The sequence below is a fragment of the Lontra canadensis genome, unplaced genomic scaffold (assembly GCF_010015895.1).
Source record: "Lontra canadensis isolate GAN:19392208 unplaced genomic scaffold, GSC_riverotter_1.0 scaffold186, whole genome shotgun sequence".
NCBI classification, from domain to species: domain Eukaryota; kingdom Metazoa; phylum Chordata; class Mammalia; order Carnivora; family Mustelidae; genus Lontra; species Lontra canadensis.
Window position 1 is genome coordinate 61,568 of NW_022631180.1, and position 22,217 is coordinate 83,784.

A 22,217-nucleotide genomic window follows, 5' to 3' on the forward strand; every position below is an offset into this window, starting at 1 on the left:
CGCGCGGCTTCCGCTTCCGGCGAGTATTGTGTGTCGCGCTGCGGGGCGGGGGCGGGGGGAGGAGGAAGGAGGGAGGCAGCGCTCCGGCGGCTCCGCGCCCCGCACTCCCGGACCTGAAGCCGGGAAGGTAGGTGCTGTCCCGCCGCCGCGCCCGGGCCTTGGGGCCTGTCCCTGCCGGCCGGCTCCGCACGCCGCGTCCCAGCGCCCCGCGACTGCGTCACCGGCCCCCCGCACGTAACCACAGCTGCCTCCGCCCGCCTCGGGCCCGGGCGGACGTTTTGCCGCCCCGGCGACGTCAGCGCGTCCGGCGTTGCTTGGCTACCCCGCCGTTCCCCCGTCCCGCTGCCGCTCACCTCCCCGGGTGAAACTCTGACTCCGTCACCGCGGGCCTCGGCTGCGTCATAGCGGCAGGCATCCCACCTTCACGTCACACATCCTCCTCACCTGGACACGCATTCCTCCCTCCCTGTCAACCACTACGTTTCCTTTCCCCCTCTCCAATCCCTTTACGCCAGATCTGGCGAGAGAAGATGGAGACGAGGGTGGGACTGAGTTGTGGACGACGCTCAGGAAAGGGTCGCAAGGTGGGACCCCAGACAGTGGTAGAAACAAAATAAGGATGTCCCTGAAGTTTGCCCTTCTACTGAGACACTAGGAATAGAGGGAACGAAATGACCAACCCAGAGACACCTCACTCTGGGTTGTAACTTCAAGTCCTCTCTCTGCTTTCCTAACCTTTTCTCCATTTCTCTTTCACACCACTTATTTGCCAGTCTAGATCCATCCTGGTCCCTAACTCTGCGTACAGTACAACTCACCCCAGGTGAGGAGAGTGCCTAATTTCTAGAAGAAGGGGGCAGGTTCACTAGTTGAAGTTGATTTCCCTTCGGAAAAGAAGAATCATCTGACTGAACTTCTCTCCTGGTTGAGGGAAGAGTTCAGGTCCAAATAAGTTATCAGTTCCTATTCCAAATTAAAACACTTTTCATGTGTGCCATCAGTATATACAATAATCATTGTTAACCCAACTCATTACATGGCCACTCTTCTCTTAGCACTTAGACCTACTAAATTTCCTTTCTCCTGTTGGGTCTCTTGGTGTGGAGGGGAAGAGGGGGTAGATAGAGAAATCAACTATTTCATGGATAAAAGTGGTGATTTTCAAGGAAGGAGTGGGGGACCAGCCTTCTGCTTTATAAATCCCTTTGATGCATTTCCAGTATTTTGAGCCTTCACTTGAGGAAGACTTTGATTGACTCTTTACTTTTCTTTCTCTAATTCCCAACCACTCTGGAACCTATTAGTTGGAGGTACAGTACCTCCAAGGAATTAGTTTTCAGTGGCTATTTCAAAAGACTCCAATCACTGCTGAATATTTAGAAAAGACTTCCTCAGCCCTCTTTCCAAGAAGTATATTTTTTCAAGAAGTATTTACTAATATACTCTTTAGTGTAGTTGCCACCTATTTATCACTCTTCAGCAGTTCCAAATATCCAAGTGCACACAAAGATATGGGATGTTGTGTGAATCATTTCACTCCAAGAGGCACACTTTCTCTAGACTAGTCTAATAAAGAGTAATTTCAAATTTCCTGAAAAGAAGAGCTTGTTACTCTTGCCTAACTTATTCCTTTTTTCACCCTTTGAAAGAGTGAGAGAACAGTGGCAGAGAAGCTTGTGCTTCAAGGAGCTATTGTAATAAAATTCTTCTGTCATATTAAACCTTAAAATATACTTAAGAAATCTTAAGTAATACTTTGACTTTTATAGCACCTTTCAGTTTCCCAAGCCCCTTTCTCGTCTATTAGAAAAACATGTCAAACCAGGGATACATTGGTCTGGTTTTAAGACACATGTGGGATAAGTCTGGATCAGGAGAAGTATGCTGGGGTAGGATTGAAGGAAGCCTCTAATGAAAAAGCAGAGGTAAAGACAAAAGAGATGGGTGTTGGGTGTCTGTGTTGAGGAGGAAAAAAAAAAATAGATTGGTGGCTGGGAGTCACAGGTTTTGGAAACAAGCAAAAACGAGGGTGAGGGGTGCCTGGATAGCTCAGTCAGTTAGGTGTCCAACTCCTGACCTTGGTTCAGGTCTCAGGGTCCTGCGTTCAGGCCCTGTGTTTGACTCCACGCTGAGCATGGAGCCTACTTTAAAAAAAAAAAAAAAAAAAGTTGAATCTAGTGGAAGGGAAGAGTAAAATACCAAAATAGGACTAACCAGAGTTAGGATTTATCATGGGAGTAAATGTCAGGCCAGGGATACCAAAAAACTAAACTTCCAACTAATATTTATCTTTCTCTGCCCCCTTTCCATCCCTAAGTTAAATAATGGCAGAGACAAGTCTCTTAGATGCTGGGGCCTCTGCAGCCTCCACAGCTGCGGCACTGGAGAACTTACAGGTGGAAGCTAGTTGCTCTGTGTGCCTGGAGTATCTGAAGGAGCCTGTCATCATTGAGTGTGGGCACAACTTCTGCAAAGCTTGCATCACGCGCTGGTGGGAGGACCTAGAGAGGGACTTCCCTTGTCCTGTCTGTCGAAAGACATCCCGCTACCGCAGTCTCCGGCCTAATCGACAACTAGGCAGTATGGTGGAAATAGCCAAGCAGCTCCAGGCTGTCAAGCGGAAGATCCGAGATGAAAGCCTCTGCCCCCAGCACCATGAGGCCCTCAGCCTCTTTTGCTATGAGGACCAGGAGGCTGTATGTTTGATATGTGCAATTTCCCACACCCACCGGGCCCATACCGTCGTGCCACTGGATGATGCCACACAGGAGTACAAGGTGGGGAACCAGACACATGACACCAATGTGGGGCAAGAGGGAGGAGTACAGAGGATGGGAGACTCCCTGGGTAGAGAATCCTAAGCTCCTGAGGGCAAGACTGTATCTGGTCCTTACTCTCTAGTCCCCTCAGAGCTACATACACAGAGGGCACACAGTACATCTGATCAGTTATCCTCAAGCATGACAAGTTTTGAGCAGTGCCTCAAAATTGCTTTCTGACTTTTCCTAACATCATTTGAGTCTTACGTGGAATATTGGTTTGTGTGGTCTTACAATGTATCATTTTTTATAAATTAATGAAACCACTTGGAGATGATCAAATTTAGGAAGAACTGAAAAGTGGTTTGATTTCTTCATTCTGTCCCCCTACTCAGAATGTTCCTTATATTCCCATTGGTAGTGGGAATAGATAACATTCGTTAGGCTGATCCCCCACCAGACTAAGCTGAACTTGTCTGCCATTTGTATCTGCCTAGATAATAGATAATGTGGTATCTGATTTAATTACTGTTGGGACACAGGGTAAATGTTCATGTAATAAGAACTAAAGATTTTAACATCTTAGCACTGACCAAGTATTTTTTTAATTATGTTAATAAAATCTTGGACACAAGATTTAAAGTAGTATACAGTATAAGTAATAAAGACTTTATTATATTTGTAGATGGTTTGTGTTGGATAGCAGGACAAGTGTAAAGAAGGATACCAGAATACAGAAAGTCACTTTGACCATAAAAGGCAGCCACTTGAGTAAGAAAATGATAGGATTGGGGAAAGACATGGAGTTGGTGACAGCTGGACAACTGTGAGATTCAGTGAGAGGAAAGTTTGGTGAGCAAGGAATATGATGGGGACAGGCTGGTGGCAGGAGGAGGGACCAGAAATTGACACCCCAAATGACAGGCAAGGAAGGAAGTGGGATCAAGAGGTGATGAGATGGGTAGGAAGCAAATAAATGGGTTTAAAATAAGTGAGTTAACCTCTGAATGTAGGATGTGCCAGCCAACCCCAAATGCCCCCTCTCCCACTTCCACCCTCAGGAAAAATTGCAGAAGTGCCTGGAGCCCCTGGAGCAGAAGCTGCAGGAGATCACCCGCTGCAAGTCCTCTGAGGAGAAGAAGCCTGGAGAGCTCAAGGTAAAGGCAGGTGATTCTATTTGGGCTGCTCTGCAGGCAGTTAACCACACTTTATTTAATCCACCAGGTCTGATTCATTCAAAAAATGCTGTTCTCTCAAAAATAATGGTATTTTATTAGGCTTCTTTGTCATTATACATTGTACTGAAATTATTTTTCGTGAATTAAGTACTGAAGAGAAAGAGGTAGGAAGTGAAGGAAGGACAGACAGAACATCTTACATGTGGCAAGTTGAGGGAGTTCATGCCCGTTGGTCTCCTTTTTTCTTGTAAATCAAGGAGAGAACAGGAATAGGGGTTTCTTAGAGGGATTGAGGAGAGAAGAATTTGGAAGGTTCTCTGGGGAGAAAGAAGGAAGAAACAGACAAAGAGCTCCCAGAACTACCCAGTGACTTTAGGACCACATTCTCTTAAGTAAGTTCTGGTATGTTAGATGATGTTAATTCATTCCTAGACTGTTGCTCTCCATCCTACATCTATAGGATCCTATCTATCCTTCAGGTAAGATAAAAGCCACTTCCTATGCAACCTTCCTTGACCCTTCAGAAATTAACTTTCTTAATTTGCATATAATTTTGCTTCTTCTTCATAGCATTACCACATTTGTAGCATGATATTGTGCTATCTGTCTTGTTCTATTGGACAGTGAACAATTCTTAATAGTGGGAGTAATAACTATTTATTGAGTTCCATGTATGAATTCATTGGATGCCATGCCATTCCAAACTTACAGGGTTACATTCGATTTTAAGGTTCTGCCCAGGTTAGAGTTTTAAGAGTTCAGGCCAATGAACATGTGGGACCTAGAGGAGCTATAACACAAAGGAAAGGGGATCCTGAAGGTCATCGTTAACAAAAATGAACTTAGTAAAGTAGGTATTATTATCCTCAGTTATCACAGGAGGAAACAAAACTTGAATAACTATTTAGTCCAAATCACACAGCCAATATGTGACAAAATCAGGGATACTAGCTCTGCATGAATCAATAAGTATGTACTAAGCTTCCAGTATAGGCCAAATTCTGATACTTCGGAACAGTGATGATCAAAAATAGTCCCTGTCCTGCTTGAGCTTATAGTCAAGTGGAGAAAATATATAATGACATGGCACAAAAAGCACAGTTGCAAATTCATAAGAAGACAACATAGAAATTTGACCTCATTAAAAGCTTCCAGAAGAAATAATGAGTTTTTGGAATTGAGATTCTGGGATCACCAGAAATTAAACACAAGTTTGAAAATAGTAGAGACACTAATTTTTTAACAATGACAACATTTTGACAGAAAGCAAATATGATTAAGTATTACTAAGTATTACCTTAGTCCTTTATATATTTGAATAAAGCAAGCATTTGAATTTTTTAAAATTTTAACTAATTTTGATTGCAAAGGTGAACTTTAAAAAAAAGTTCTTTGTTCTTTTGGAGGGCTCCTGAGAAACTTAAAATATGTGAAAACGAAGCTTATTCCCAGTCATTAACTTTCCTGTTCCTGTTGATCACCTTCTTAAAGGTAAAGGATAAAGAGGGGAATAAAAAATTTTTTTGAACGGAACTGTGGTGTTTTTGAAAATTCAGTGGTCTCTGAAACTACCACCAACATTCCTTTTGTGACCATTTGAATTCTCCTTCCTACCTCTCCCTCATCCCTACTTCCAAATTCAGGCCCAGTGCCCCTTTTAAACATAAATAATTAGTAATTAATGATGCTGAAGTGAAAGTTAAAGATAAAATAACTTATCTGTGTAATTTTAAAAAGAGACTTATGCCCAAATACATACACACACATACAACATAAAGGAAAGTGATTTAAATAAAATCTGATATATAAGTATTTGGGCACAGCTACCCTGAAAGACACCAAATGTAGTTTTATCCTTGTACCTATATGTGACATCATCAACAATGCCACATATACAAATTCAGACTGAAATAATTGCATAGTAATGTTGTCAAGCACCACAAGCAGCTTAGCTCTTCGTGACATAATTTTTCAAAATAAGTAACTTTTGGTAAAGTTCTAAGAAAAAATACAGTCTTAGTTTTATTCAGCCATTTCTAAAAAATTCGGGTATATTAAAACGGTACAAATTACTCTGTTTATGTATAAAATGACATTCAAGTCCAGGCTTATGTTTTTAAATATATAGCAGAACATAGAAAATAGTGCAGGACAGTGCATGTTGCAGAGTTATCTCACATACTGGCATGTTAGCAGCCTTACTAGAGTACCCCCAGTTATGGCAAACAAAAAAATGCCCCTTGTTTCCAAAATATCTCTAGTGGGAAGTAACATCCTCATTAAGAACCAGTGCCCTACATATATAGAGTGGGAAAAAAGAGAAGGGATTATGGAATTATATAAAAGACAGCCCTTTGCTTCCTATTTACCACAGGTATGAATCCTAAATTCTACCCATACATCACCTCTCAACATATACTAACACACACGTGTGCACACACACCAAGAAAAAAGTTGTGTTTTACTTAGGGGTTAAGAAATAAAATTCAGTTATTTTACCTGCATCAGTGAGATTATTCAGGAATAGCAGAGAATTGCAATTCAGGACAAGCAAACTAAGGCAAAGCCATAGGCAAGTCTAGAGAACAAAGGAGAGGACCACTCTTCTAAAGAGGAAAGGGGGTATTTAGGAGGGACTCTTATAAACGAAGAGTCCTTGAAGTAAACTGGGAGTTCAGAGTATAGGGACTTTTCATTGACTGGGTTGTGACAGTTTGTCACTGGCTGGGCTTGTTGCCCTGCAAAAAACAAACCTTTCTTCCTCCTGTTGGGGTGGTAAGATATTATGGACTTACAAGGTACATCTCTTCTGGTTGGGTCTACAACTGACCAGCAGTTGAGCTCCCCCTGCTGGCATCCTACCTTCATTTTAGTGAGTTTTCCTTTTATAATTTTCACAGGGTAAATGTTTTAAGAGTATATTTTGTTCCACTGTGCACCTGAGGAGCCACCAGTGAAATGGCAAGCAGCAGCAGCTCCAGAACTGGAGCTAGCCAGCCTCTGCTGAGAACTAGCTTGAAATCCAGAAACGCTGAGCTTCTAAGACCCACACTGGCTTTGCAGCCCCTCTCTATTCACCCTCAGCCCTGCCTTTTAGTCCCTACCTACTTTTTATTTCCAGAGTCCCTGTCTCTGCTCCTCTTTTACTTCGCTCTTGGGTTTACTTTTCCTCATCAGTCATATGACACTTGGAGACTCCCATCTGGGCAGATCATTTGTTGCAGTGGAAGTACAGAAGGAAGGACATGCTAAGTGATAACTTTCAGAAAGTATTATGGCTGGTGTTTTAGGCCTATATTATCAAATTTCAGGAAGATTAGAGATTTAATTTTGTGTGGTAGCTGAGAGAAAACATGTTTCAAATTTCAACAACTAATTCACAAACTCTGGAACCTAATCCTGGGATGGGAACTGTCAGTTCTCTGAAGTGACTTGAAACTATTTAACGGGTTTGTTGCTGAAATCAATATACAGTTGACCCTTGAACAAGATTAGCAGTGCAGAGGAAAATCTGCATATAACTTTCAACTCCCCAAAAACTTAACTCTTTTTTTTTTTTTAGTTTCAGAAGTAGAGTTTAGTGACTCATCAGTTGCATATAACACCCAGTGCTCTTCACATCACATGCCCTCCTTAATGCCCATCACGCAGTTACCCCATTCCCCCACCCACCTCCCTTCCAGCAACCCTCAGTTTATTTCCTATGATTAAGAGTCTCTTATGGTTTGTCTTCCTCTCTGGTTTCATCTTATTTTATTTTTCCTTCCCTTCTCCTATGCTCCTGTTTTGTTTCTTAAATTCCACATATGAATGAAATGATATGATATTTGTCTTTCTCTGACTGACTTATTTCACTTAGCATAATACCCTGTAGTTCCATCCACATCATTGAAAAACTTAACTCTTAATACCTTACTGTTGACCAGAAGCATTAGAGATGACATAAACAGTGATTAACATCTATTTTATATGTTATTTGTATTATATACTGTATTCTCACAATAAAGTGAGCTAGAAAAAGGAAATGTTATTAAGAAAATCATAAGGGAAAAAATACCTTTATACAACCTATTTATGGGGAAAAAAATCTGTGTATATATATAATGGACCTTCACAGACTGTTTTGTTCAATAGTCAACTGTATATATTTTGTAACAACCCATTGCTAAAATCTTACTGATTCTGATACTTTTCCAGTTGGTTCTCTGGTTTTTAGAGGGTAGATGTCTAGCAATATACAAATGATGACCATCTTATCTCTAACTTTCCAATACTTATTTCTATCCTTTTCTTGATAAATTGTATTAGCTAGAACTTTAGAGTTGGGACTAACAGATATAGCTTGTATCCATAATAGTAGATGCCATTATATTATTGAGTTCTTACATCTTGCTTTTTCTTCTCACTAAACCATAGAAGTACAGCTTTTTTAGAAGTTAATAAAGAAAATTAAATTTTTTAAAAGATTTTATTTATTTATTTGACACAGAGAGAGAGAGATCACAAGTAGGCAGAGAGGCAGGCAGAGAAAGAGGGGAAGCAGGCACCCCGCCCAGCAGAGAGCCCGATTCGGGGCTCGATCCCAAGACCCTGAGAGATCATGACCTGATCCAAAGGCAGAGGCTTAATCCACTGAGCCACCCAGGTGGCCCAAGAAAATTAAAAAATTTTTAAACACTGATTTTTTAAAATTTCCCCAGTGGTCTTCATTCCCGAATAATCAGTAAGGGTGACAATGGGGATGGAGCCATTACTTACAGAAGGAGATTTCAATGGAGAGAAACATGAGTATCCTGTTAAGCTATTTCCAATGACACTGGAAGTCTGTGTTAATTCATACACATGGTAGGTAGGGAAAGGCTCCACTGGTCCTGCTAAATATAACACCTTCCCTCTTTTCTCAGAGACTCGTGGAGTGTCGCCGGCAACAGATCTTAAAGGAATTTGAAGAGCTTCATAGGCGGCTGGATGAAGAGCAACAGATGTTGCTTTCACGACTAGAGGAGGAAGAACAAGACATTCTACAGCGCCTCAGAGAAAATGCTGCTCACCTTGGAGACAAGCGCCGGGACCTGGCCCACTTGGCTGCTGAGGTGGAGGGCAAGTGCTTACAATCGGGCTTCGAGATGCTTAAGGTTCGACCTTTGCCCCTGCATAGCCCCTCAGGTCAAGTGCAGTATAGCTTTGCACAGGCCATTCTGTCAACCTGGGATGCTCACTCTTCTGCTCTTCTTCTCTAATCCAGTTCTTTATTCCAGACATTCTCAAAGGATCTTTTTCTATAGAAAGGCTTCTCTGATTTCTCCCATCCCCTTCTAATCATTTCTGTGTTCTTATGTCTTGTGAACAATTATGTGCTTAATTTGTACCAAAGAAAAAAATTCCCTTTGAAAGAAGGGAAATCAAGTCTGAATTAGTGAAAAAAACTACACATTAAGAATTATGTAAATGTAGTAGTTGCCATTACTTTAAGGTCCTGGAACTTGATTTACCTACTGCTAAAAAACAATTTCAAACCTAGTTTGAAGGACACTTGAAATTATGTATAAATAATATATTACTTTTGAAATGTAAATAATGCCTTTAAATGTTTGAAATAATTTGTTCTTTTAAGCAGATGAATGGTGTTAGCAAGCCTGTAGGAAATATGTCTCTTATTTTAGAGATCAGATTACCAGCATTTGGATCAGTGAGGCTTCGTTGTACATTTATCTGCATGTTATGTATTGCTTGGTACTTATTCTTGTGTCCTTTCATGTATGTGTGTTCTGCCTTCCACATTAAACTGGGAAATCCTCGGGGGGGCAGAGATTTCTCTTCTTTGTCTTCTGGACCCCAAGTATTCACAAATCAGGATTGGCACACAGTTATTAATGTTTATTAACCAGTACCAGATGGGGATAACAAACAACAACAGGAAAGTGTATTTCATTCCTATGCCACCAGTCTGTACTGATCCTCAAGGAGACAGGTGTGTGGTTGGTACTTGGGGGACAGAGTAAAGAGCAGACACAATCCCTGTCCTTTGCATTGAGCTCCAGTGTCCTTAAGGAGCAAGACAAAGACACAAGAAACCATTTGGAAGTGATATAAATTACCAAGCTTAATGCTAACCAAAAGTTGAAAATGGGGATCAGGTTGCAAGAGATGTACTCAGATCCCTCTGGAGCTCTTCCCCTTGCATTGTGATGCTCAGTTTGCCCTATTCTTATTGTACAGATCTAGGACTTTGGGGAAGGGGGGGGGAACCTTTTGCCTATAGGACCCTTGACTACCAGGACCAATATTGCTTTCTTTTCTCCTTCCCTCTAGGATGTCAAAAGTACCCTGGAAAAGTAAGTGATTCTTGCATCTCTTTGAGTGAGTTAGGTCTTGGCTTAGAGACCAGGAGTACAGTAAAAGGTTAAGGGAGAAGGAAAGTCACGCAGAGTCCGGGTAGGATGTGGGAGAAGGTTCATTGCATCCATGAAGCCAGTTATAGAGGAAATCATTGGGAGTAATAGTCCATTACCTTTTCCCCTTTGAGCATCAGGACTAACCTGGTAAGGAAAATTCCAAGGGAATGTAGAACCAGATTCTCCCTGTGCCTGTGGGTGGAAATGTGTCCAAACAGGACAGACAAAGGAAGGGGCTGAGAGAGAAGAGAGAGTGATTACTACTTGCATGAAATATAGCCATACCTCCAGAAAGTTCTGAGACTCATTCTTAAAATAAGGCTTTGTCCAGGGGCCATATGGTTCTCCATAGATTGGCAAAAGAAAGCAGTAAGTGAGTACTTGTCTTCAGAGAGGAGGGAGAAAGTGGGAGGATGGAGAACTTTAGTTTCTCCCTAAAGAGAATATCTTCATACTCAGATGGAGCTTCCCCTGACCCTGCCCTTTCTTCCCCTATCTCCCTATCCCTCCTAGATGTGAGAAGGTGAAGACCATGGAGGTGACTTCAGTGTCTATAGAGCTGGAAAAGAACTTCAGCAATTTCCCCCGACAGTACTTTGCCCTAAGGAAAATCCTTAAACAGCTAATTGGTGAGTTGTTCCCAAAAGTAAACTAGCAGAGGGAATTAGCAAAGAAGAAAGTCTTTAGATCCCACTTTATCTGGGCTTCACTTATCCCATCTGTCACTTTTTGTGCCCATCCCTTCACCTGGCTTTCAATTTCACTGTGAGTAACAGGGTTAGGTGTCATCTATTCTTAGGCCCACACTTTTCTAAATAGGCACCCAGAGAGGTTAAATAATATGCTAAACTTGTCCCCCCTTGAGAGTGAAAGGGAGTATCATTAATACTTACTCAGAGAAAATAGTCATGAACCAGGACTATTCCAGATAAATGGTCACCCTATCCCTAGACCATAATGCTGTCTTGCTGTTATCCTTCTTAACATTTTCTGTTCTTTCTGGCCCTTAGACTGTGATTTGTGCTTCTTCACATAGTGAGATGATGTCATAGGATGATGGAGAAGGGATCAGGCAGGACCCTAAAATCAGCCCTTGCAGAATCAAGAGATCATTAACTGTATACTTTAGGGCCAGGGTGAGAAGGGAAGCCATTGTTCCCTCCTTTCCCTTAGGTGACACCATGGATTGAGAAAGTTAACCAAACCATGGTGTTCTGGGGATCTTTAAGGAAGCAGGCTCTGTAAAGGCAGGCTGGAAGAGTGAGGCAGGGGCATTTAGCTATTCCCATCCTCATCTAGCTCCCCACTCTGGCTTCTCCCGCCAGCGGATGTGACCCTGGACCCAGAGACTGCTCACCCTAACCTAGTCCTGTCAGAAGATCGTAAGAGCGTCAAGTTTGTGGAGACAAGACTCCGGGATCTCCCTGACACACCACGGCGGTTCACCTTCTACCCTTGTGTCCTGGCTACTGAGGGCTTCACCTCAGGCCGACACTACTGGGAGGTGGAGGTGGGTGATAAGACCCACTGGGCAGTGGGCGTGTGCCGGGACTCCGTGAGCCGAAAGGGCGAGCTGACTCCACTCCCTGAGACTGGCTACTGGCGGGTGCGGCTGTGGAATGGGGACAAATATGCAGCCACCACCACGCCTTTTACCCCTTTGCACATCAAGGTGAAACCCAAGCGGGTGGGCATATTCCTAGACTATGAGGCTGGCACGCTCTCTTTTTACAATGTCACAGACCGCTCTCATATCTACACTTTTACTGATACTTTTACTGAGAAACTTTGGCCCCTCTTCTATCCAGGCATCCGGGCTGGTCGGAAGAATGCTGCACCACTTACCATCAGGCCCCCAACAGATTGGGAGTGACAGGTAGGGATGTGGTAATAATTGGGGTGAGTCAGGGTCAAGAGCTATGGGCCTTCCTTCCTGTGACCTGCTGGAACGTCTTTGTGTCTACCTGGTTCCAGTCCTGCACTGTCTAGGAGAAGCACCTTGGTTTCTAGAATGGTTTATATGGAGGAGTAGATAGGACTGGTCTGGGATGAGAGCACAGTTGCGTCTCCCTCCTCTCAGGGTGGGGAGCTAGTTCCCAGGGGTTGACTTCCCTGAAGTCCATCAGGTTTTCTATTGCACATGGATAGGTTGGGAAGGAAGGAGAGGCATTTCCGGAAACAGAAAGGCTATGGGAGGGTCTGACTTGCTCAAAACCAGAAGAGGAAAAGAAACCCCTGTACATCCTTTTAGGGGGTTGTTTGACCCAGAATGGTCCTATTTCTTGAGGAAGGTCAGAGGGGTCTGTGTACCCGTAGACTAAAATAAAGATGAATGATAGTTGCTCTTATGGGTCTAGAAGTTAAGGAGTTTTGTTTTTTTTGAGGGCAGAGATTGAGCATCAAGATTAGAAAGAAAGTCGGGAAAGGGGCTAAAGGAACAGATTCCTAGCAACTAATGAAGGGGTTTCCTTGGTCTTCCATTCCCAGAGTAAGTTGCCATTAGGATTGGCCAGAGGTAGGACTGTGGGGAGGAGAGTGTGAGAAGAAAGGAGAGGAGAACTCGGGTCCCTGCCTCAGCCTTCAGCAAAGCTGGCTTAGTGCCTGCCTCCTTAGAGTTGGTTGTCTCCAAAATGTCAGTCAGTCACCTTTCTCCTGCAGAGATGAGGTATCTCCCTCAAGACGTATCTACCCTTCACTGCTTTCCCAAGGGAACCTGGAAAGAACAGTCAGGTATTAGAGGAAAGAGAAAGGTTTTTCTATCTAAAGCCCTGGCCTTAAAGGATGTTACTAAGTATAGCTGCTCCTTAGTTGTCAACCTTACTCCTTGGCTAAGGTGTCCAAGCCAAAAAGGGAGAAAGGAAATGGAGTCTTTCTCACTCTGAGGACAGGGTAGAAGAGAGGGTATATAGAGGGAAGGGTCAGATAGGCAATTTCCTTTAGCCTGTGTGCATATGGCCTGGAACTAGTGTTCACAGGAGCCAGTCTTTTGCTTATTTGTTGCCATCCTTCACCTTTTGCCATTTCCCCTATCAGAGAATGTAAATCATTTTAACATTAGGCCAAAATAAACAACTTGTAGGGTACATATGTTGTCAAAAAAGGTTAAAGCAATGCATGCCAAACCAAACTAAAACGATTTGGAATATCTGCTATTTGGGTGATGAAGGGTTCACAGAAGATTGGGACAAGAAACTGCAGTTTATTGAGGGTGTTTCAGTTCCTCCTACCACCTCAACAGGACTTTGTCCAAACTCTCCTCTTACCTTTGTGCCTTGACTGTGGTTCTTTGTGGCAAGATGCTTTGGTTGGTAAAACATAATATGGAACAAAGGATCCACTGAAGTGATCTCTGTGTTGTGTGGTAATTTGAAAATGGCCTTGTGTTGATGTTTAAGAATCACTGGTGTTAAGAATGCGTGATCCTGGGGTTTGCCCTCAGTGATTGATCAAGGTCTGGGGTGGGCCTGGATGTCTACATTTTAAACATTTAGAGATCCTTGTGAAATTAATCCCAGAGGAGGTTTTGGCCATTTTTTCTGAGCTGGAGGCCTGGTTTCCTGCGTGGCCTGACAGGGTTTGAGAAGGGAGAGAGGCCTTACTCTCCTGGCCTAATGTTGCCCTCTCCCTATCCCAAGGTTCATTCATGTTCTGCCACTCCAGCTCACATCCCTCTACTTCCGACATCAGGAACTGGTGGTCATTATGAGGCAGAAGTAAACACAGGATGTCAAACAGAACAAACAGGAGACAGAGGTCAGAATAAGGGATGTGAAGTATATGATTGGAATAGGGGAGGTGGGAGAGGGGAGAGTTTCAGGGGCAGGAGATGTCAAAAGTTTCTGTGCTCCAGTACCTAAGATGAGAAGTTAACTAGATCACCTACTGTGTCTCCAGCACTGCATAATAGGAAGTGGTTTTTTTTGTTATGTTGTTGTTGTTGTTGTTGTTGTTGTTCAGTGGAAAAGAATGGTAATAAGCTCTGCTTCTCTCTCTTGATCACCCCGGTGATCCTTCCAATTTCACTCCCACTGGTACCAGTGCTTTCTTTGAATGTATAACTTCTGTTCCTTCAATCTGTAGATCTTTCAGGCATCTGCCTTTGGCTTCGGGAGAGTAGGGCAGAAGTTCTAGCTGGGTATAAATTGCACATAACCATCTCCCCAACCTATCTGCATAAAGAAACCAGTCTTCTGTCCTAAAAATGTTTTGCAGTTTAAGATCCTCTCCTGTTCTAGTGAGCAGTGACTTTCCTACCTAGGATAACTGATCATGGGCTTGAGGAAGACTAGAAGGAAGCCAAAACTCAGAAAGGGACCCTGGACTTGGGTTGCAGGGGTGGGTATGGGTTTACGAACAACTGGAGTCCGTGAGGCCGCAGGGTGGCGCCAAAGTAAGGATCGCGGAGAGAGGCTCACCGGCCCAGGAACTACACTTCCCAGGAGGCCGTGCGCGGGCGCCTGAAGCGGGGCTATCGGAAGGGCGGGACCGGCAGACCGTCGTGCGTGAGGCCCTCGCGCGGCGCAGATGGCTGGGCCGGTTAAGGACCGCGAGGCCTTCCAGAGGCTCAGCTTCTTGTACCAGGTGAGTCCGCGTCTGGTGACGTACGGGGAGGCGGTCGGGTGTGGCTGGCCACGAAGTAATGGTTTCCTTCCTCCAGGCCGCCCACTGTGTCCTTGCACAGGACCCCATGAACCAGGCGCTGGCGAGGTTTTATTGTTATACGGAGAGGACCATTGCAAAGCGGCTGGTCTTGCGGCGGTGAGACGCTCAGGGAATCTAGCTGCGGGCGGGACGCGGGAAGAATGGGAGAGGGAACGCTGGCCTTCGGACCACCATCCCACTCCGTCCGCAGGGACCCCTCGGTGAAGAGGACCCTCTGTCGTGGCTGCTCTTCCCTCCTCATCCCGGGCCTCACCTGCACCCAGCGCCAGAGACGTGAGTGCCCCTAATGGGGGTGAATGAGGAGCACCAGTGGGCTCGCTTTAGATGGCGTCTGGCGTGAAATTTAGAGCTTCCGGCTTTTTCAAGCTCTGGGTTGAATTGCTAAATTCACTTGGACCTACTAAGGAAAGGCTGGGCAGTAGGGAAATGATGTTGCTGTAAGAGGTAACCCCCCTCCCCATTTTTGCATGGTGGAGGACAGGATTCACATCACCATTCATTGATTCATTTACCAAATATTTTTCTAAGATGTGTCAAGTATTGTACAAGATCCATTATTCTCACTGAAATTACAGTCTGATAGGACATACTAAGAAACAAGATAGTGTAGTAAAATGCTTTGCTTGAGGAACTAAAATGCTAACTTACCTTACTGATAGGCAAAAGAAGTGAGAAATGGAAATTCAGGCAAGTGTGAGGACTCTGAAACAAGAGCGCTTGTGGTGCTGTCAAGGAGACTAGAGTCCAGGAACCTGGAGTTTGGGGTGGACAAGGCCAACATATAAGGCTGGAGAAGGAAACAGGGCAGATCCTCTTCCAAATTAAGGAGTCTGGACTTTATCTTAAGGGATACCAAGAAATTGACAGACTTTAAGCAGGGCTAAGACACCTCTAATTTGTATTCAAAGTTGGGGAGTGTTCAAATTACTACTGAGAAACAGTGGAGGCAAAACTGGGTGCAGGAGACCTTTTCTTCTCCTAAACCTGGGCACTCCCCCCCCCCCTTTCATCCAGGCTGCAGGGGACAGCGCTGGACGGTACAGACTTGCCTAACATGCCAACGCAGCCAACGTTTCCTCAATGATCCTGATCATCTACTCTGGGGAGACCGGCCTGAGGCCCAGCTGGGGAGCCAGGCAGGTGAGAGGTTTGTAGAGAAAAATTGGGGATGCCCCAGGAAGACAGGGGTGATGGGGGACAAAGAGCTGAAAGGACACACAGGTAGATTCTGGATTGCTGTGAGAGGTGCTACAATCTGAAAAAAAAATTCTCATCTACCCAGATCTCAAACCACCACAGTCCCTGCCAAACGCAGCCCACCCCATTCCAGCCCACCTCCCTGAGGAGAAAGTGTAGCCTCAGAGCTCTGGTCACCAGTGATGGATTCACCCTATCTTTCAAATAAATAAAAATAGTTCTGTTTCACTTTGTGTGCTTCTGTGAGTATTTCAGCTCTTCATTCTGTTTTTCTCTTACTTTAGTTTGTATTTTTCTGTCACTGGCTAACCTCTCTGCCTTTACCCATGCTCATATTCCTACCATTCAGGGAGATCCTGATTTCCATAGACCACTTGACCCCACCAAGCAGCTTCCATTTCCAGGGCCCTGACCCCAGTGCTCCTTCATCCCTGCTTCCTCTGTACAGTGCCACATTTGGAACTCACGATTCAGGGTTGTCTGTAAGAGTTTGAGACTTCATAGAGCATTTTTTATTCAGGTAGCCCTCACTGTTGACTAAAGGGCTAGACCGACTACTGATGCCACTGGCAATGTTTTTATTGTTTTTAAGTTCTTTATTAGAGAGCAAGAGAGCACAAGTGGGAGTGGGGGACAGGAGCAGAGAGAGAGGGACAAGCAGACTCCCTGCTGAGCAGGGAGCCCAACTTGGGGCTCAATCCCAGGACTCTGGGATCATGACTTGAGCTAAGGGCAGATGCTTAACTGCACCACCCAGGTGCCCCTGCTGTTGTTTTTAAACAAGGAAAAAAGTTTAGAGGGTCAGAGTGGCTTCAGATCCTCCCGGCTCACTCAGCCTTTCCCAATCTCTCAGTCATCTTCTATAAAATCCGAATAAGAGAAATTGTACAAATTTGAACTAACAAGGTCAAAGGTGCTAATGAAAGGACACTAGTGGACACTACACAAGTATGCCCCATAGGTAAACCCTCAGGGTTTTCTTGAGAATGAGTAAACAACAAAATTATTTTATTTATTATCCCTAGGAAACTTACTCAAAGATAGAGTTTCAGACTGACCTATTTGCTAGGTTTCAGCTAATCAATTTACCTCAAACATAAAAATAAAATTCACTCTTCCCAGAATGCAGGTTTTTTTTTCCTTCCTTTCTCTTATAAATCCTGTATTGTACTTATTTACTGCTGCACAAAGGTCACTGCATAATGTGGCTTCAAAAAACAATGATTCTGTGGACTAAGCTATCTGAGAGCTTTGCTGGGTAGTTTCCTCTGTTCCGTATGGCATCAGCTGGAATCACTCAGCTGCATTTGGCTAGTGGTTGTGGCACCTGATCTGGAAGACCCAAGAAGTTTCTTTTGCATGTCTGGCACCTCATTGCTTTTCAGTGTGGCCTCACTACATAGCTGGTTTTCAGGTCCTCACAGCATGGCTTTCTCAGGGTGATTGAACCTCTTACATGCTCTCTGGCTTCACAGAGAGCATTTCAAGAGGACAAGCTCCAAGTTACAAGTACTTATCAAGCCTCTGTATTCCTCACATTTGCTAATGTCCCCTTGACAAAGCAAGTCATGTAACCCAAGCCCAGATTCTACAGGGAAGGGGCTACAATGGGGCATGAATACTGGGAGATTCATTCATTCCCTGGGGTCCACTAATGTGGAAATTTACATCTTTATTTTGCTTTCATCCCTGATACAGTGTCTCCACTGATTGCTTCATATGTCAATAAATTATGTGCAGGGAAAATAGTAATTAGTGCACAAGTAACTAAATGTTTCTGAGTACTTTATCACTTATTTCTGGAGATAATGTCTACCTGGTTTAGGGTAGAGCTGGACCCTTTTTGTCTTCAGCTCATATTCCTTGGCTGCGCCCATGAATCTCATTTCTGAGTTCATTGGCTCTTGAACACTAGTTCTGATTTTTGGCTAAGTTTAAGTGTGCTGTGGTTGCACATGATTGAACATGCCACAGTGGGATGGTAATAGGGGAACGTGGGAGTTTTGATTTTGTGGCTAAATCATAACAGTGATACCTCTCATGTGGGTGACTGAGAATAATGTCCCAATTAGGAAAATAGATGAAATAATGTGGAATACAGTTCACTTAGGAGTTTGGGGTTCATTCATCTGTTATGTTTTTATCAGTATAGGTTCCTCTAACTAGAGAGAATATTCCTATTCCTCCTTCCTAACCTCTGTCCTTCATGTTTACTTTTCTTTTTTTTTTTTTTTTTTTAGATTTTTTTATTTTTGGGTTGCCTGGGTGGCGCAGTTGGTTAGGCAGTTAAGCATCTGCCTTTGACTCACTCAGGTCATGATCCCAGGGTCCTGGAATTGAGCCCTGGGTCGGAGTCCCTGCTCCATAAGGAGTCTGCCTCTCCCTCTCCCTAACCACCCACACACTCATGCTCTTTCTCGAGCTCTGCTCTCTCTCAAAATCTTAAAAAAAAAAAAAAAAAAAAAAAGATTTTTTATTTTCAAGTAATCTACACAGAACATGGGACTCGATCTTACAACCCCAAGATCAAGAGTCACATGCTGCTCAGACTGAGCAGGCCAGGTACTTCTCATTTTTACTTATATCATAATAAGATAGTTGTTAATATATGCAAAATATATGGACTCTGAATAAAGCAGGAAATCAAATCCTAGTATGCAATGGCTTTCCTTAATGTTTCTAAACAATTTAGTAATTCAAAATGTGTACCCTTTGTGCTGGGTGTTGTATATAAGTGATGAATAACTGAATTCTACTCCTGAAACCAATATTGCGCCCTTAAACTAGAATTTAAATAAAAATGTTCTTAAAGGGGCGCCTGGGTGGCTCAGTGGGTTAAAGCCTCTGCCTTCAGCTCAGGTCACGATCCTGGTGTCCTGGGATCGAGCCCCGCATCGGGCTCTCTGCTTGGCGGGAAGCCTGCTTCCTCGTCTCTCTCTCTCTGCCTGCCTCTCTGCCTACATGTGATCTCTGTCTGTCAAATAAATAAATAAAAAATTTAAAAAAAAAAAAAAAGTTCTTAAAAAGCCAAAACAAAAACAAAGTATATAGCATATCATTAGTTTCAGAGGTAGAGTTTAGTGATTCATCAGTTGCATATAAGACCTAGTGCTCATTACATCAAGTGCCCCCCTTAATGCCCATCATCCAGTTACCCCATATCCTGCCAACCCTCCCCCCCCCCCCAGCAGTTCTCAGTTTGTTTCCTATAGTTAAGAGTCTCCTGGGGTGCCCGGTGACTCAGTTGTGCATCTGCCTTCTGGTCAGGTCAGGATCCTGGGCTCCTGGGATCAAGAGAGCAGGGAGCCTGCTTCTCCCTCCCCACTGCCTGCTACTCCACCTGCTTGTGCTATCTCCCTCTCAAATAAGTAAATAAACATGTATTTTTAATATCTTATAATCACGTTTGTTAGTATTTTCTTTTATTCTCTGTTCTAAATGAATCATAATTAGAAAGGTCTTCCCAACCCACAAGTTCTAGATATTATCAGTGTGTTCTTTTAGTACTTATATGGTTCATTATTTATGTTTAAATTTCTGATTTATTGGGGCTTAGTCTAGTGTGTGATGTGAAGTGTGGCTCTAATTTTATCTTTTCCCAGAGGCTATCCAGTTGTTCTAATACCATTAATTTAAAAGCCTGTCTTTCCCCCAGAGATTTGAGATATCATTTTACTGGCATAACATTGATCAGAGTGACAAAAGTGCCAAAGTTTGTCAAAGCAGCTGTTAGTAGTGTTGTAGAGAAATGGTCCCACCATAGCATTGCTGATTGGAGGGCAAAATGTTTAATAGAATCCCTGTGGAATAGAATTTAGTACCATCTAAGAAAATTACATCTATTAATCACCCTTAGACTCAGAAACTTCATTTCTAATAATCTACTCAGTATATATTTCCACAGTGAACATGCATGAGCACATTCATTTTGGCATTATTTGTTGTAACACTGGAAATGACACAATGTCCATCAGTACGAGACCAAATAAACTAGTACGTCCAGACGACAACAACACTATGCAGCTGTAAAAAATGAAAAAGACCTGCATGTAGTAATATGGAGCAATCCTCAGGACATATTATTAAATGATAGAAATTGATGTGGGAAACAAAGGTGGAAGAAAAATTATTGAATTTCCTTGCTATCTGCAGCCCATTGACAAGTCCTTGAAAATAGACAGTGACATTCCTCTAGGGACTCAACTACCTGGATGTCAAAACTTTCCTAAGGGCAAAAAACAATCATAGCCCTGCTCCCCCAAGAATCCTGTAAGTCTACTTTAACATATAAAAATTCCTTTGGAAATTTCCTTTATTTCTACTCCCCAAGATACGTATTGGCAATCATTCCCCAAGTATATGGCCCACCGATATACATCTGAAGGGTTTCATGTCCAAGGTTTTATTAGACAATAATAAATGACCTTTTCCCAGAAATAGCTAGCCCCTTCAGAATCCTGGAAACCTTGCTTCCAAAATTCCTTAGAGATTTACTATCCCTAACCCCCTCCCAACTTGAAAGTATATAATGGGTCATTCCTCATGACCCGATTGCTGCTCTTTCTGCCCACAGGTCCCTGTGCTTTAAAAGAACCACCCTTGGGGCACCTGGGTGGCTCAGTGGGTTAAAGCCTCTCCCTTCGGCTTGGGTCATGATCCCAGGGTCCTGGGATCGAGCCCCGTGTTGGGCTCTCTGCTCAGCAGGGAGCCTGCTTCCTCCTCTCTCTCTGCCTGCCTCTCTGCCTACTTGTGATCTCTATCTGTCAAATAAATGAATAAAATCTTTAAAAAAAAAAAAGAAAGAAAGAAAACAAAATAAAAGAACCACCCTTTTGCACCAAAGACATCTCAGGAATTCTTTCTTGGTTATTGGCTCTGGACCCCACCCCACCAAACCTCACCTATACTCTAAAACCACATCAAGGCCATGATTCCAGGGTCCTGAGATTGAGTCCAGCATCGGACTCCTTGCTCAGCGGGGATCCTAGTTCTCCCTCTGCCTGCTGCTCCCCCTGCTTGTGTTCTTTCTTTCTCTCTCTCTCTCTCTCTCTCAGAAATAAAAATATTTTTAGAAAAGAAAAGAAACCACTTTTTGGAAGGTAGGTGATGGGAGATGTGAATCAGGGACAATATATTTGTCAGAGGATACTGCAGAGGGAAGGGGGCCTGCCTAAAGAGTCTACCACAGAGTATTATAAGCAGTGGCATGCAAAATCAGAACAACTTAAAGTCTGCTACAGTGGAGGATGTCCCTGGCTTAAAGGTGCTTAGGTGGCAAAGTGGGGTAGATTTCAGGTGGGACAGCATGGTCTCAGGATCCCTGGGGTCACAAGAAGAACAGAGGTGCCTGAGTGCTACAGGGTTCCCAGGCATCAGAGCAAGGAAGCAGGCTGAACACAGGGAGTCCAGGTGCCAACTTTCTGCTCGATTTTGCCATAAACCACAAAAGGCTTTACACTTGCACTCCAGGTAGGGGCCTAGTACAAGGCAGAAGCCTGGAGAGACTTCCCTCCCTCTCCACCAATCCCCTACCAGGAATGACTCAGGTCCACATCACAGGAGCCCATAAAGTTTGGAGACTTGAAACTGGGTCACTTTCCTGAGCTAAAAATGGTCAGTCACAGGTGGAGTGAACACAGAGTTCAGACGGAAACCAGGAAGACAAGGGTGACTGACTGCTTTTCTGTGAGGGATCGCTAAAGAGTGGGGGGCGTGAACTTTCAGTTCCAGTGCTAGAGATCATGGTGCCACCATTTTCATCTCCCCACTGCGTAAAGGGACAGGAAGGGCTAGGTAGGGAGAGATAGGGGGCTATGCAGTCAGGCTCACAGAAATCCCCAAAATGCAGAAGTGGAAGGAAACCAGAGATAAGGAAAAACTCCAGACCACCCTGCCCTAGTGTTCAAGGGCAGAGTCTTCTTTATGACAGTCTCCTGTGGTCAACAGAAAATAATCAAACCCTAAAAGGAAGTAAGCCATGAAAGATGTTATCATTAGTCCTTAATCAATGGTGCTGCCAGTAGAGA

The 22,217-nt window shown here is 43.7% G+C and overlaps 2 protein-coding genes across 9 annotated transcripts; both read left to right on the top strand.

Moving 5' to 3' along the window:
- The first annotated feature begins 33 nt into the window (after window positions 1-33).
- Window positions 34-14,877, top strand: LOC116860876 (E3 ubiquitin-protein ligase TRIM39). 5 transcript variants are annotated; one of them, XM_032847182.1, is made up of 9 exons: window positions 334-823; window positions 2,318-2,777; window positions 3,821-3,916; window positions 8,842-9,072; window positions 10,250-10,272; window positions 10,846-10,961; window positions 11,658-11,842; window positions 12,141-12,208; window positions 14,772-14,877. In XM_032847182.1, the coding sequence occupies exons 2-9, from the start codon at window positions 2,325-2,327 to the stop codon at window positions 14,791-14,793; spliced, it is 1,194 nt and encodes a 397-aa protein (XP_032703073.1). In that variant the 5' UTR covers window positions 334-823; window positions 2,318-2,324; the 3' UTR covers window positions 14,794-14,877. The 5 variants fall into 5 exon arrangements, with proteins under 5 accessions (XP_032703068.1, XP_032703069.1, XP_032703070.1 ...); XM_032847178.1 differs by lacking the exon at window positions 14,772-14,877 and adding an exon at window positions 55-127 and having other exon boundaries at window positions 774-823; window positions 11,658-12,791; XM_032847179.1 differs by having other exon boundaries at window positions 312-823; window positions 11,658-12,208.
- Window positions 14,797-20,321, top strand: RPP21 (ribonuclease P/MRP subunit p21). 4 transcript variants are annotated; one of them, XM_032847183.1, is made up of 6 exons: window positions 14,797-14,913; window positions 14,990-15,090; window positions 15,185-15,267; window positions 16,009-16,134; window positions 18,676-18,753; window positions 20,096-20,321. In XM_032847183.1, exons 1-6 carry the CDS (start codon window positions 14,857-14,859, stop codon window positions 20,218-20,220), a joined length of 570 nt encoding a protein of 189 aa, XP_032703074.1. In that variant the 5' UTR covers window positions 14,797-14,856; the 3' UTR covers window positions 20,221-20,321. The 4 variants fall into 4 exon arrangements, with proteins under 4 accessions (XP_032703074.1, XP_032703075.1, XP_032703077.1 ...); XM_032847184.1 differs by lacking the exon at window positions 20,096-20,321 and having other exon boundaries at window positions 18,676-18,984; XM_032847186.1 differs by lacking the exons at window positions 18,676-18,753; window positions 20,096-20,321 and adding an exon at window positions 16,277-16,419 and having other exon boundaries at window positions 16,009-16,141.
- The last annotated feature ends 1,896 nt before the right edge of the window (window positions 20,322-22,217 follow it).

Coding starts and splice junctions, on each gene's coding strand:
- RPP21 (XM_032847183.1), top strand. CDS start 14,857: ATGGCTGGGCCGGTTAAGGACCGCGAGGCCTTCCAGAGGCTCAGCTTC. Junction 15,091..15,184: donor AAGCGGCTGGTCTTGCGGCG/GTGAGACGCTCA, acceptor CTCCGTCCGCAG/GGACCCCTCGGTGAAGAGGA. Junction 15,268..16,008: donor CTGCACCCAGCGCCAGAGAC/GTGAGTGCCCCT, acceptor CCTTTCATCCAG/GCTGCAGGGGACAGCGCTGG.
- LOC116860876 (XM_032847177.1), top strand. CDS start 2,325: ATGGCAGAGACAAGTCTCTTAGATGCTGGGGCCTCTGCAGCCTCCACA. Junction 2,778..3,820: donor ATGCCACACAGGAGTACAAG/GTGGGGAACCAG, acceptor TTCCACCCTCAG/GAAAAATTGCAGAAGTGCCT. Junction 3,917..8,841: donor AGAAGCCTGGAGAGCTCAAG/GTAAAGGCAGGT, acceptor CTCTTTTCTCAG/AGACTCGTGGAGTGTCGCCG.